This window comes from Saccoglossus kowalevskii, chromosome 19, assembly GCF_978046115.1.
Source record: "Saccoglossus kowalevskii chromosome 19, keSacKowa6.1, whole genome shotgun sequence".
NCBI lineage: Eukaryota > Metazoa > Hemichordata > Enteropneusta > Harrimaniidae > Saccoglossus > Saccoglossus kowalevskii.
The window spans coordinates 3,742,053-3,758,740 of record NC_140659.1 but is presented as its reverse complement, the minus strand read 5'-3'; the positions used below and the strand labels follow the sequence as shown (position 1 = coordinate 3,758,740).

The 16,688-nt window shown below is 35.5% G+C and overlaps 1 protein-coding gene across 1 annotated transcript in view; it reads right to left on the bottom strand.

Annotated features, from left to right (window-relative positions):
- LOC102809320 (putative E3 ubiquitin-protein ligase HERC4) overlaps window positions 1–16,549 on the bottom strand; it is a 53,390-nt gene extending 36,841 nt beyond the window's left edge. The window contains exons 1-4 of the mRNA XM_085494058.1: window positions 15,929–16,549; window positions 12,061–12,223; window positions 6,787–6,863; window positions 1,061–1,279 (exon numbers count right to left, since the gene is read on the bottom strand). Coding sequence (XP_085350184.1) covers window positions 1,061–1,279; window positions 6,787–6,863; window positions 12,061–12,223; window positions 15,929–16,166 — 697 coding nt within the window. The 5' untranslated portion in view covers window positions 16,167–16,549. The remainder of the gene's footprint in view (window positions 1–1,060; window positions 1,280–6,786; window positions 6,864–12,060; window positions 12,224–15,928) is intronic.
- Between the last annotated feature and the right edge of the window lie 139 nt (window positions 16,550–16,688).

Below are 16,688 nucleotides of genomic sequence, written 5' to 3'. Positions count from 1 at the left end.
TAAATTCAAACCAGCCAGCTCATGACTGGAGACCTCTGGTCGTCTTCGTTGATAACTCGCCAATTCACCATAATCGTGGTGGTAAACTGTTTAGCTGATTTTTCAAAAAATGGATATTCAATTCATATTCATCCCAACTTATTTAATTAATATTCTTTCAGAAATTTGAGACATTGTTCAAAAAATCCTGTACAGGGATATGTCTGATGTCAACTAATAATACGCAATTATCTAGGCAGTACTAGAAATTATTGCTGATACTAATCATGTTTTGTATTGGGAAGTTGGATACTTGAACGTGTAGTTCCAGGGCGTGTAGTAGACGAGAATAATCATACTTTTCATTTTTTTCGTCTTAGCCTTGTCTTTTCGTCTTAACCATTACAGTTCGCTTCATTGAATGTTTAGTTTGATAATTGATAAACATGTATTTATTGTGAGACTGTTGCCTTCAAGTTGTGTTAATACAAAGATGATTTAAACTTGTTCCTTCCGTTGCCAACGTATTCAATATACAGAAATAACACGTGTGTATGTTTGCATGAGTAAAAGATGCAGGCGAGATTTCTCGTGGCAATGTGTCTATTTATTTCCAACGTGCGTGGTCGGCGCCTTTGATTGCATTTATTTTGTTCTTTCATTCTCGAAATCTATCGCTGGCATTGTTTATTTTGTCATGTCTCACAACTGAATGTCCAAGCTGAATTTGTTTTGGCTGTATTACTACGCATATGTATTATTACAAATTTTATATGGCAGTGTGATCCACTGTATTTTTTCAACAGCCGTTCTATAAATTTCTGATTGTATTTATTCTTCTTTTAACATCATAAAAACAAAAATGATACACTTGTACATGAAACAATAGTTAATGAACTGTAAATGCGGGCAGTTGCGATGTCAGGCGAGTGAGTGCGTGAGCGGATACTTCCGGATTTGCGCGGTAAAAAAAAAACGGAAATTGTACGGTCAAATTTAACAAAGCGAGTGAAAAAAAAATTGGGCGAGAACGTATGATGGTGAAAAGGTTAGGCAGAGTTTACAGGAACAGAATGTTTACCTCGTTCATCATTGAGTCCTAGCTGACCACAAGAATTATTGCCCCATCCAAATACTGCTCCTGAGACAGATAAAGCAAAGCTGTGTGATCTCCCACATGTGATTTGTTTAACAGGAAGACCTTGTAACGATGAAACTAATGTTGGTTTACTCATTGATTCCTTGGATCCAAGTCCCAGCTGGCCGTGATCATTTGCACCCCATGCATAGATTTGCCCATCTGTGAAACACAATTATTAGTTAAATAGATATGATACATCGATGATAATTATATTATATCAGCATTTCAATTGACATAATACATCATTCTGATTAGATAATATGTTTTTAATTATATATATTATAAGCTGTTGTTAAATAGATATTATGAAACAGTTTTCCCATAATTAGAAGTAGGATAACTTGAATAATACACATTATTATACATAACCGTAACATAACCGTAACACCATAAGTTACAGCATGCTGTAATTTTCATCCCATCATATTAGGAAACACGAATTCCAAATATGGAAAGATTACATGCGTAAGCGTACACTAATATTAAAAACAAACATGGCTGCCCCCTGGGTTTGACACACAAAGAAGTTCGCTAATTCTGTTTTAAACGTTTTGGATTTCGACATTCCCATAATGTATTCCTACTTTCCTTTTCTGTCCATACAATGCCATGCATACATTCAAATACTTTCCTTTTCTGTCCATACAATGCCATGCATACATTCAAATACTTTCCTTTTTTTACACTAGATGCAGAAGTGCTCCAACACGTGATGGAGTCATGTCGATGAGCACAAACATTCGTACAGTCCAAACACTTTTAAGTTGCCATTTTGAATGGTTATATCCCATTAAATTATTATTAAAAGCAGAAAAACAAGCCATGCATGGCACAGTCCCTGTTAGTTATCAAATTTAAGATATATAGTTTTGTTTATAGTAATATTGCTGGAATATAAACATGTCAGGAATATGATTATGATAATTGTTTAACATTTAAATGACTGACATTTGTATCTGATCGTCAAACAAGTACTTGTTCATATTGGGAGATATTGCTCTGGAACAGCATTAATTTTGAACCAATATATCTGTATATCTATGACATGATGTATAATGAATATTTAAAATTTGAACATAATCAGTCACATGGTCGCCAGTCAGCCATTTTGAATCTTATCTGAAAAACAAAATGATGTGCATCAAGGTCCTATAATGTCTAATGTATTTACCAAGTTTGAACAAAATCCATCTGTAAACAACCAAGAAATGTTTGATTTTGATGATTTTTAGCACAAAATTGGCCACCATTCCGCCATTTTTAATAAGATCGTCAAACCAATACATCTGTATATCCATGACATGATGTATAATGATTATTTAAAATTTGAACATAATCAGTCACAGCAAGTCAGAGATACATGTATGGCCGAGAAATGCTTGATTTTGATGATTTTTAGAACACAAATGGCCGTCAATCGGCCATTTCGAATCAGATCGTGAAACAAATTGATGTGCGTATGTATAATATCATGTATGATGTATGTGTGAAGTTTGATTGTGATTGGTCCATGCATTTCTAAGATAAAGGTCCGGACGCATGCACACACGGACGGAAGCACAGACGCAGAGAGGTCAAAACATAAGACAAATAATGTATAGTAACAAGATTATCACAAGAACACTGCCAAGTAAGCACTTATGCAATACAGGGATGCATCAACTTTTGCAACACATCAGGAAATATGATTGCTGTACTTGTCAAATCAACAAAAATAGTATTTTGAACCATATTGTGTAATAAAGAACATTGCAACTACAGGGTCTTTGGAGTTCAAAAGAAAAGTAAAAAAAAATTATTGCCATTCGCAGTGGTTCCCGAAAACTATGTTCATCTTCAAAACACAATCAGGCATATACAGTACTCATTCCGCCCAACCTCCCGCTTTTATCGCTTTTTTTCCGACTGCTTATCGCTTAATTTCCGACCGCTCGCTGCTTTCCGACCGAAAACCGACCGCTTTTTTCCGCTCGCTCGCGTTCGCTTTTGTTCGCTCGCTCGCTCGCTTTTGTTCGCTCGCTCGCTCCTGCTATGACTGGCTTCAGAAACACCGTCCGCTTGCCAACCGACCGCTGGAGTAACAATGATCGTACATTGTATGTATAAACTTAAGTTTTTATTCGTAATAAATTTAGGTTTTAATGACGATTCAAAATACAACGCCTATTGCTTCTCTGTTTTGGAAAAAAGACGCCTTCAAATCACTTGACACATTGTAACGTTTGCTACGCAAGTCGAACTGTGACCTGTATTTACATATTTACGTCCTTGTGTGTGTAGTTCAAGCAGCTATATGACTGGTCAATCGCGATATTATTGAGTACTAGTATTTGTGTGTTGTGTGTGTGTTTCTGTGTGTGATTTTGACTAAATTTATTCCGAACGGCGCTCAAAATAATTTGACACTTTGTTATTTGCGAACGCAACTCACACTATGACTCTTACTCAATTTGCACAAGTAATACGAATTCTGTAGTTCAGAAAATCTATTGGTTAACTTTTGATCGTGTCTGGGTGCGCAAAACAAAACTGCACATATAATTATCGCATAGCTGAATTTCTACAAATCTATTGGACTTAAACTACTAGTATAATGACTGTGACGATTAATCGCTTGTCTGATTACATGCGACGACGAATTATTGGATTGGCAGCAGCCGGACGAAAAATGAAAGAGATCTCGGAACAGTTAATTTGTTGAGGAAAACAAAACAAACGCAGCCAGTGATACATTTTGAAAACAAAAATACAAAATAAACGCAATCAGAGGCGCCGACCACGCGCGTTGGAAATAAATAAAACATCTGTTTTAGTATGTTGTGACAGTCTCACCAAACTCTTTTACTCGCGCAATATAATTATGTTATTTCCCAAAGCACTTATATTTAATACCATTAACGAAAAACACCGCAAGAAAAATGTAAATCAGGCTTATAATTACTAGTAACTCTACTCGAACGCAATGTTGATCACTGTAAAAGTGGATAAATTCGAACCGTCATCAAATTCAAAATTCAAGCGATCTCGTTGAATGTCAAAAATAAACTCGATGTTTAGAAAGACAAAAACAACAACATATTAGAGTGCAAAAAAGCTAGCAGCAAAGAACGAGAAGTGCATGACTGTGGGAAAGCGATGAGTGAATTCGAGAAAAATTATGCTGATGTGAGAACAAGCCATATACCCGCGGAGTACTCGCTAAAACATCGAGAAAATGTGCCATTTCAAAGAGCACCCTTACAAATAATGTCTGCGATTGTGTGAACATGATAACGTGCAAACAAGGAACAGAGCTCGTGGTCCACCAAGGAAACTTAGCGATGACGCAGTTAGATGTATACGGCTGTTGAAAACAGAGACTCCTTCGATCTCATATAAGCAGGTTCACGTGGATGTATCATTTTCAACTTTTACCAACAACGCTATGATAATAAAGACATTGTGAAATTATTTTGTTTATATGTAGAAAAATACAGTAATTTTACCAAGTAAAATCATATTTATTAAAATTGTTGTTCATACATGAGTTGTCGAACACACTACATAGTTTTTAATTTCATCCAGCTCCTTTCAGTCACGATTCAAGACAAATAAAAGGCACAAATATAGATAATATAGCAAATTATTTTTTTCTGTAATATTCGTGTGTAATCAGTAATTATGAAAAAAAAATTATGGGTACATATGGAAAACATTTCGTTATGAATTATTCTTAATATCAATTTCTAAATTATCTTGTCAAAATCAGTTTTTTTTTCAGGGTTTTTCCCCCAAAACGAAAGAATTTCATAATATCGGGAACGAGAAGTTTTTGTTTTGTTATTATTATTATTATTTATTGGGAACGGAAAGTGTTTATCGTAGTGCTTCGCCTCGGTTGACAATGAGCTCTTCGGGTCGCTAAAACTGTATGTGCACCTCTGTTGGGGTGAACATTTGTATTATTATACTGAATAAATCTTAGAATAGAAATGCTGGCACTCAATCATGGCAATCTTCCAGGTCATCGTTAGAAAGATTTTCGGAGGCAAATTTAATCTTGAAGGATTGCAGGAAATTGACCCTTAACGATTCATATTTATGAATTAATCGGGATTCAGGTACCATGGTGTTTGTAACAGAAAAAAAAAAGGTTTTCGCGGGGGATTTTTCATGCAAACATTGTGAATGGTTCCCCGACACTGATTCTTTTTTAACTTTCAATTTTTCTAAGACGCGGCAAACCCTGCTCATGACCGGAGACGTCGTCGAGATGCAGGTGCGATTCCTCTTAGCAACGCGTTCTATTTATTTCCAAAGCGTGTGGTCGGCGCCTTTGATTGCGTTTATTTTGTTTTTTTTATTCACGTAATCTATCGCTGGCAGCGTTTGTTTTGTCGCGTCTCACAACTTAATGTCCAAGCTGACTTTGTTTTGGCTGTAAGTGAACTACGTACAGCTCATGAAAGTATTTCGCCCAGAGTTCGCAAAAAACTGAATACCCTGCAAACTTTGAATCCTTTATTTTATAACGAGACATTGGGCGCAAAAATAAAAACCATGATTGTAATTCAACAAGTTTATGTAACGTGTTAGTCCGCTTGCCAGCCGCCTAGTTAAAAAACGCGATCTCCATTGATGTCGGCTTCGACAACTTCGGACAAGTAAGATGGGCGCTGGCCGACATTACATTTGCAAGTATTGTATTTGTTTGACAAATTTTACACTGCTGTCATTCTATAACAATCGATTGGTCGTTTTTTTTTCACAGTCTTACTATTCCTGCAGATATTCTTCAATTGTTATAGGTGCCATAGATTTACATAACTACAACTTGACCCGTGTTAAACCCAAACCATGCGTGCATGACAACTGTCACCCTATACACGGTTACTCAATGAATACCATACTCTACAGTAGACATTTTTAGCTCTCCACCAAAAATTGAATGGTTTTATTTCATATTAGTTGTGTCTGTGTCAGTGTCGTATTTGATTTCACATGTTTGGTTCGATCTTGTTTATGGTGGACATTATTGCTACGCGTATGTATTATTACCAATTTTATATGGCCGTGTGATCCACCGTATTTTTTCAACGGTCGTTCTATAAATTTTTGATTGTATTTATTCTTATTTTAACATCATAAAAACAAAAATGACACACTTGTACATAAAACAGTAGGTGATGAACTGTAAATGCGGGCGGTTGCTCTGTCAGGCGAGCGAGCGAGCGAGTGAGCGATTGCGCGAGCGGATACTTCCGGATTTGCGCGGTCGAAAAAAAAGCGGAAATTGCGCGGTCGAATTGAACAAAGCGAGCGAAAAAAAAGCGATCAAAATCCGGAAGCGGGCGGGAGGCTGGGCGAAATGAGTACTGTAGTGCTAATTGGAATGTGTATCGTTATGTGTGAAATCAAACGAAAAAACCAGGACAAACAAAGGTCATAGCGTTGTAGTAGCGATAAACATTGTGGTCAATATCAATGCAGTAAGGGTATTCAAATGCAATTTTCCTCTGTCAAAGATCGGCTTGAGATGCGAGCTACGAAATAAAAAAAATCAAAGTTCAAAATCAAATCGTTTGATTTTTGCTGCCGACATTCAGCGCACGTTTTTAACGCAAGATTTCGCAGTTGAATGGAAAATCACCTATTGTATTGAGAATAATAAGAATAAATCTACTTACTTGTGGTTAGAGCCAAAGAATGTGAGGAGCCACATGCAACTTGTACAACTCGCATGTCTTCTAACGATTTAATCAACCTGTAATCAGAACACAGACAACCCTCAGTTAGCAGTGTACCCCACAAGACTGATCTGAAGGCAAAATAGAATTTCCAAAATCAAGTTCGGTAAGCTTGTTGAATCCTGAAGATAGTCTTCAAAACTAAATCATAATTGTTACGGCTGACTTCTGAAAGTTCGAACAAAAATGATGTCATCCCTGATTTCCTTTATTTTTACGCTTATTTTGTTTATACATTTTTTTTCACCAAATTGCAAATTCCTCAACGATGGTATGATATTTTTCAAGGAAACTTTTCCAATGTATTTGTAACATATTGTGTCACAAAAAAACTCAGTGAATCAGTAATACATTATATTGGCTTAGTAGAGGATTCAAAATCCAAATCTGAAACATTTACACTGCACCCTTTAACCTTGAACTTTGAACACACCCCACACAATCTCAAGCACCTAAACTAAGTATATTTAAAAAAAAATTTATAAAATATTCGAAAACTTTAATTTCCCATAATTCAATAGTACCACAATCAAAAGTCATGCAGGGTAACATACTGGTATACATCATTTCTCTTTTAAGACACCAGAGGGTGCACTTTGCTGAAGTGAGTTAAACCTAGTTTTGTAATGACTCTCAATACACAGTAAAGTAGGAGTGTAACTTTCGCGCTTGCTGCCTTTAAAAAAATCCTATTTAGTGAGAGTGACTTGTCAATAATTTCATCTTATTCTCTGACGTATTTACCAATGTTACTACTATACATTGTACTAGACATACAAATACATGTATTTACCAGTGTTACTAATACTAGACAAATACATGTATTTACCAATGTTACTAATACTCGATATACAAATACATGTATTTACCAATGTTACTAATACTAGACATACAAATACATGTATTTACCAATTTTACTAATACTAGACATACGAATACATGTACATGTATTTACCAAGGTTACTAATACTCGACATACAAATACATGTATTTACTAATGTTACTAATACTAGACATACAAATACATGTATTTACCAATTTTACTAATACTAGACATACGAATACATGTATTTACCAATGTTACTAATACTAGACAAACAAATACATGTATTTACCAATGTTACTAATACTAGACATACAAATACATGTATTTACCAATTTTACTAATACTAGACATACGAATACATGTATTTACCAAGGTTACTAATACTCGACATACAAATACATGTATTTACCAATTTTACTAATACTAGACATACGAATACATGTATTTACCAATGTTACTAATACCGGTACTAGACATACATTTTGTACAAATACATGTGTTTACCAATGTTACTAATACTAGACGAACAAATACATGTATTTACCAATGTTACTAATACTCGACATACAAATACACGTATTTACCAATGTTACTAATACTAGACAAACAAATACATGTATTTACCAATGTTACTAATACTAAACATACAAATATATGTATTTACCAATGTTACTAATACTAGACATACAAATACATGCATTTACCAATGTTACTAATAATAGACATACAAATACATGTATTTACCAATGTTACTAATACTAGACGAACAAATACATATATTTACCAATGTTACTAATAATAGACATACAAATACATGTATTTACCAATGTTACTAATAATAGACATACAAATACATGTATTTACCAATGTTACTACCAGGGGGGTATTACTAGACATACAAATACATGTATTTAGGCAGATTACTCGACACAATTTAGATGTGCAGTAAATTTAAAAGCAAGTCAAGGTAGCCTTACTGTCACTACCATATTGTTAACACCAAAAGCAAGCAACATTACAGCAACATTGACAGCTAAGCTATTGACTGGACTTGCTATGCATGCCTGGAGATTTATACGCAGTTAGGACAAGCTTGGACAAACCAATCACAACAGAAGACGTTAAATTAATAGTAGGGGGACTCGTACACTAATAAGATCAAGACATGATTGCCTTTCAATTTATTTCATTCTATCATATAGATTTCTATATTATAATATCAAAGTTATCCAAACAAAATGTATGTACTGACACAGTATGAAATGTCAGGACACAGTCGCTGGTGCATCTGGTGCAACACTTGTAAATGGACGCATTTAGCTGAATGGCACACCCACATAAAAGTGAACTAACTAATTATTTAACGATCTTGAGACGCACATAGCATGTCCAGTCAGTAACTTAGCTGGCAATGTTGCTGCTTTAAAGTTCAGAACAATAAATAAAAAAATAAACTATAAGTATTTGAATAACAATGACAATCCAATCAGAGCTATATGCAATAAAAAATCTATTTTGGTCTCACAATATCTCTTGATCTACAGTATTTGCTATACTTGAAGAGTACCGGTATTTTTGCTAGTCTAGTCTAGTCTAGTCTAGTCTGCCATTGTGAGCATTTCCGGCACTGCAAAGCACTTTTTATATTTTAGTACTAGGTGACAGTTCAGGACATTGAATGTCATTGTCTCTTCTGACTTTTCATAGGCAAATAATGGTATTTACCACAGGAACCATAATCTAATGCCCTTGTCTCGGCAACAACCAGGCTTGGTCAAACACAAAGTGCAAAGACAAAAATATGAATGCATTACTGCCAGAGGATTGGCCCACCCAGTGAGTCTGTGGTAAACTTATCCTGGGTACAGTGGTGTTGTCCTGCCCAGCTAGCCTGTTGAAAACTCATCCAGACCCTCTGTGCACTGTGTAACAGTAAATGAAGAAATAACAGAATACACTCAGTCACACTTATTTTACCTTTCATTTACTTAACTTTTCGCTTAATGCTTTTTAGGGAAGAGTAGGAAATCAAACGGGCGGTTCACCGCGGTAATCACTGCTTATAATTAGGGGTCTCTACCGCGGTGGCCACCGGTACCGGTTGCAACCACGGTCGTACGAAACGTGTGAAATACGTACTTAACAGTTTCCTTTGTGATTCCATGAGTCTTTGTTTCAAATAGATGTTTTTAAATCGAGCAGGTTACGAGCATCGCTGGCATGGAAATGCTAAGCATATGGTAATATTATCGGCCCACGTATTTTATTAATATAAAAATCCATCCAAGTCCAATGCTGTATACAAATTGTTGTTGCATGAAACAATGTTGTATTTTATGCATGTATTTATCACCAATTCCAAGAGTAAAAGTCGTAACTTTCGAAGGTACGAGTAATATGACTCGTCCATACATTTTACTTACGTTTGTTACACTTGAATAAAGTCTACCACATGAAAAGAATGTTATTTACCAACTTTTAAATAGCTGAGCCTTCCTGATTCGAGCCTCTTGTCGATTTGACAATGGTGGGTATCATTAATGTTTATTCTTTGCCTGTATTGCATTCCAGACAAAAAGTTCAAGATCGATAAACAAGAAATGGACGAACTAAAATGTGTTTCACGTGCGACATGATTATTGAAAAAAAAAACAGAGTTAAGCGATCATGTACGTTCTATAAATCTAACCTTGCACACATAATCTTGTATTGACATGTTTTGGTTTTTTTTTTTGGTCAAAAACGACGTTGCATTTCAGTTAACTCTTCCCGTTCATGGTATTTGTGAGAGTTTACCAATTTTTTGAACAAATGTTAAGTAACTATATCGTTTTGCGTCAAACTGGGTGGCCTGAATTTAAATGTCAGTGCGTGAACTCATTGAGGTCATTGCCCATTGCCCATTGCTGCACGTAATTCAAACACATAGTTATTAGAGGTCAGTCGAAATGTACGCGAATAATGCGATCGAAGTGCGTTGCGAGTTTATTATAGAAAAATTGAACATTACGCATGATATTGTATGGTTAATATTACATATTCACTTTATTTCGAATAAAATAATTCACCAATGAGTCACAAGTATTTAAAATATTATCTCGACTTTCGTTAGACACATGACTCCGGGACCTGAATATCTTTTTCAATGATTTAAATGCGCCCATGTTTATATTTGAGTAATAATTATGAATGCAACGCATTATCAAGTCGGTAATATTGAAATATTCACAGACCCAATAGCCCGGGTTAGTGTCCCAACAATAATAAAAATAACTTAGTTTGCGTAATTATTATAAAATCAATACATTGCAAAGTTGAAATATTTAGAGCCCGTGCAATACTGTAAACATATTTGCGTTATTAGAAAAGCAGCACACTAAGTAAACAATGTTGAAATATTCAAAGCCAATACAGAGTTGGATACAAGTTGTGTTATTACAGTACCGCCGGATATAATAATAATTTTACGAGATCGACGCGCGAACCAAGAAAGAAAAGGGTTGCTAAGGTAACGCGCCAGTTCAGTGCGTGACTTGGGGTCAAACTTCGGTCAACACACACTTGATGTCAGCATCGGCGCGTAGCAAGTTTTGCAACGTACTTGAAGTTCAATTGTGCCCCAAAAAGATGTCGATGATCGCTCAATTGTCACAGTGCATGTTGTACCAAGTCCATGATACACCCCGTTTCGACTTTGGATTGCTTTTCCTTCTTAGTGCATGTTCTTGTTCACGTAAATGCGACCTCTCACCAATGTATTAAAACACTTTGAATTTATACTTATGCGTGATTATATTTGGTCTATGCGAAACAGTAATCTTTCTAAACATTTTCTGCGACCATGCAAGATATATATTCACAAAATAATGCGATCATATTTTATATTATGTTGATCTCTACGTCTTTCTGGATCGTTTTGTGATTTTATTCCAAAGCTCAAGCAAATAAAATAATGTCAACTATTATAGACTAGTTTCCTAGCTTTTGGCTCAGCCAAATTGGTTTAATTTTTCATTAGAACTTTGTGATCCTTTTAATTTCCCAGTTCTTTGTGTTCATTAATGGTCTTGACAATAAGTGTTAATTGCTGTGCGAGCCCACCGCGGACGAACGTGGTCAGCTGGCGTCATAGAATCTATGCATAAATTTGCATAAAATGCGGTCGACCAGCGAGCACCCACCACCACCGCGGTAATGACCGCGGGGCACCGCCCGTTTGATTTCCTACTCTCTCCTTAGTTATTTATTATTAACTTTATTACATTTTAAACACCAAATTTGGAATGTAAAAATGACTACATAGTTGTAATTAAGATGTTATCTATCTATCTAACATAAAATAATATAATACATAATATAATATAATATAAAAAACTGGGACTGCTTACCTTGGTATTGGTTTAGGTTCTAGACTGATGCCTCCTCTCCCACACTGTCCATACTGATCATTGCCCCAACTAAATACAGAGTATTTGTCATTGATTACCAAGGTATGAAAGTCACCACAGCTTACACCAATAATACGATGAAGTTCTAATGCAAATACTTGACCTGTAACATAAAACAGTTTTAATTTTTTTTACAAATTAGATTGCGTTGTACATGTTAACAAAAATATACATGTCACTAATCAAAGCAACACTTGACAAAACTGCATATAGATACACATGTACATGTAGATAGATATTTTGTTTTGTATGAATGAAAAAAAAGCATAAAATAAATTAGTGACAAAGAAAACTAACAAAAAATAGACTAAAGCTTAGAAATAAAATAAGTCTTCTTTAGTGTCTAGCAAGCACTTAAATTTCTCAACAGTTGATAACTTGCAAATGTTGTCATCATAAATTGCTAATTAAGCTTCAAATTTAGTACGAGCTTGTACAATCTGACTATTTTTACAATTGAGTAAAACATGGAATTCATCACCAATAGCCTTTTAATTACATAGAGAACAAAACCTTTGCTCTGTTGGTTCTTTTATTTTTATTATATCTATATTTTTTCGTTAAAGATCTAGACATGTGCCGAGACTCTGGACTGAGTCGGCACATGTCAATCGATGCTCGGGTCCAAAACTCAACATGTGCAGAGTTTTGCTGTCTGAACGCTCAGCAGGAACCAAAATCACGCCCACGGAGGTGAATTTTAAGAGAACATATAATGATTCATACAAGTATGACATGACAACGGAGGAAATTACAGCTATATATGGTTGAATGCTGTAGTAATGAATGAAATGAATGCAAACCGTCGTCAACAACGTATATTTATGTACTGTAACCATTTTTTCTTGCAATGCTACATCAACGTGAAACAATAATTGTTTTTTGAATCGTTTTTGTCGTTCTTATGTACGATGACTCGTAATAAATACCATAACAGCAAATGGATATAATTTCAATATAGCAATTATCATATGCGTATTGTTTTCCAGGCTTGGGTCATATAACAGATCAACGAATGAGGGCATGATTTTAGCACAAGCCAAGTGGGTCCTAAGTGGGTCCTGACTATTGTGAACGTTATTGAGCAGCAAAATTGATATGTCGCATATGTAAAGGTAATTTTAGTCTCAAGAACTATCCAAAAGAAAGTTTATGGCTTTTGTTTTCATCACAATGATGGTTGCTAGGCGTTGAAAAGGTTCGGATGTTCGCCTCCGAGAATACGCAGCTCAAAACATAAACATCTGTAGTGCATTATTATGAAAAATGTTTAAATTTGCCATTGAATGCCGACTGGCTTGTAGCAGATCTCTCAAGATGGAAATCTTTTCATAAATGCAAATACATGTACCTGGGTACATTTGGTCATTTTTGCAATAAATTACACTCTCAGGCAATATAAGGATATTGTTTGCGCTCACCAGCCTAATTCTCATGAAAATGATGGTTGTAATTTAGTGGATAGTAGTAGCTATTTTGTTAGTGTTATAATGTTCATATGGCAAAGATATTACACCAATTGTAGCCTGGTGACATAGACTGAAAAAATTATATATTAATGATGGGGTACTTTTTGTTGTTCTGAATTATTTCAAAAATCAGGGTTTTAAAAGGGTAAACAAATGAATATTTTTTAACATTGTGTTCTATTCTAATTGTTCTAAAAATAGTGATTTGTAAAATATATTAATTTAAAATATTAGGACAAGTAACAAACAAAAGAATACTATTTCATAGTGCCATTGGACAACAGCTCCATGATTGATAAACCATTGAATATTGTCATGGGATTTATGACCAACTGTCTCAAAAATTAATAGGAGTAGGCTTCAACCTTGAAACTAAATTGTTGTGAGAGACTTCCCTATGCACATGTGCAGTTTTGATGACAGTGTCAATTTTAAATATATGCTATATACACAAATGATTGATTCAGATTGAAGTTCTAACCTCCCATGCTTATCTGCAGATTACATTCATATATATGCAAGCTATAATATTGATATAATTAACCAACAATGTCAATATGAAGTAAGATTGGCAATTACTTAATGGCATTCAGCATGACATATGCTAAGTTTACAGGACCATATTTTATCGGAGCTCTACAGCTCAAGCCAGCAAAAAAGGCCTTGTATATGCGTTCGGGTTGTGCCATGTTCGACTCCAACAAACCCTTGGGGTTGAACCACATTCATTAAAACAAAATGGCCACCATTTTTTGAATTTTATCTGAAAAACAAAATGTTGTGAATCAAGGTCCTATAATGTCCAATGTATATACTAAGTTTGAACAAAATCCATCTGTAAACAGCCCAGAAATTCTTGATTTTGATGATTTTTTAGCACAAAAATGGCCACCATTCGGCCATTTTTAATAGGATCGTCAAACCAATATATCTGTATATCTATGACATGATGTATAATTGATATTTAAAATTTGAACATAATCAGTCACAGCAAGTCAGTGATATGGCACTAGAACCACATTTATTAAAACAAAATGGCTGCCAGTCGGCCATTTTGAGTCTTATCTGCAAACAAAACGATGTGTATCAAGGTCCTATAATGTTCAACGTATATACCAAGTTTGAACAAAATCCATCTGTAAACAGCCGAGAAATGCTTGTTTTTAATGATTTTTAAAACAAAAATGGCCGCCATTCAGCCATTTTGAATCAGATCTTGAAAATTGATGTGCACATGTATAATATCATGTATGATGTATGTGTGAAGTTTGATTGTGATTGGTCCAGGCATTTCTAAGATACAGGTCCGGACGCACGCACGGAAGTCAAAGCATAAGTCCCCGTTTTCGGACTGCGCCTGAACGGGGACTAAAAATCATAGAAGGGGTCATGGTACAGTGATGTGTTCATACTAGGTTTAGGTTAACAACTGTTACACATATCACTACAGTTAAACAATTACAAGATGGTAATTTTGCATGACAATAACTTAAGAGAATAGGTTGTAACACATTCAGCGTATTTTAGCTGCTGTGTACATGTATCCTGTTTATTCGAGATACCTAAATACCTAATATCAATGCGTTGTCTCGACTCATGACTGTTTTATTTCCCAGCTCAAAAACATTATGCTATGTAAAGAAACAACACAAGTACAACACCAAATTCATTTTCAGCCATGTTGATCTCTTACGGCGCTGTTATGTTTGACTCTGATCAAACTGAATTGAATTCTATCAGATCTAGGCTCTTGTTCGGCCCCCAAGCATGTGAATGCATTGGAGATAATCTCCTATTAATCTGTCAACTCATTACCAACAACTTTTAAATAATACAAACTCTAATAGATGATATTTCATGTTACTGCAAACACCATGTCAAATCTGTGGTAGAAAGGGGGTGATTTTATTTATTTTTTAAATAGATTTCGTTGAATTCTATATAGCAGTTTTCGTTGCCAATTTTGGCATCCTCTGTAACAACACTTCAGAGATTAGCTTTGTGAATGTGATTTAAATATGTAATTAGGCAATGCACAGTGTTGAACAGCACCTATGCTAGCCAGGGTTTATCGTCATATTGGGTAGATAGGTCCTAGGCTTCATCTGTCAGTGTACATGGTAGCGATGTTATACAGGCCAGACACTAACGCCGTGGTGCAACCCTAATTTGCAAGTATGCTGACATGTAAAACTGGCCGGAAAACAAAGTAAATAGTCTGCTTTTGGTCAAACGCTGTTGTATGCACTGACAGGTGAAACCGTGGTTACACCTATACCTACATCAGATTTTAATCATTCTGTGTGATACATGTATAAACGTATACTTTGCCTCCTCACCTAACTCGATTGGTGAATCACGTCCAAGTTGTGCTTCATCATTAGATCCACATGTCCAAATTGTGCCATCTTCTAACACAAATACTGTATGATGAAGGCCACACCCAATGTCTAATACAGTACGATCGTTACTAAAATAACCATGAGACACTGGTGACAGTACTTTGCCTTCTTCAAGTACACTCTCCCCCAGGCCCAGCTGTCCAAATGCAGACGACCCCCAGCAGTGAAGTGGCATTGTGCTCTCCTATCTATACGGAAGTTTATATCAACTCAGACAACTAATACTTGTCTGAGATACCAATAAGGAGATTCTGCTAAGGCGTTCAGTCATGTAACACGACGCACATGGGAGCAGTCGAAAAAGTATCTGCATATTACAAACATAACTGACGAATCGGTGACAATCCTTCTCGAACTTTCACAACACCAACAAATCACAAACAATATCAAAGAGGTACAAGTTTAAAGTAGATTGTCTCTGAGACTCTGCGCATCTGTTATCCGCTCATGTTTCATCAATTAGAAGGTATACGACGATCCAAAAAATAGCAAACAGTCACATAACTTCTGAGTGTCGACAGTCATCTTCGCTGTTCGTAACTATCAAAGAACGCCATTTTAAGCAAAGCGCCATCACACAACGGAAAGTTGGTCTACTCGGAACCGGAAGTGCATAATGGAATTAATGCAATTTAATTTAAGATAATGGCTAAAATTTTCATGGGAATCCTTTATGCGTGTGACAGTGCATGCAGGA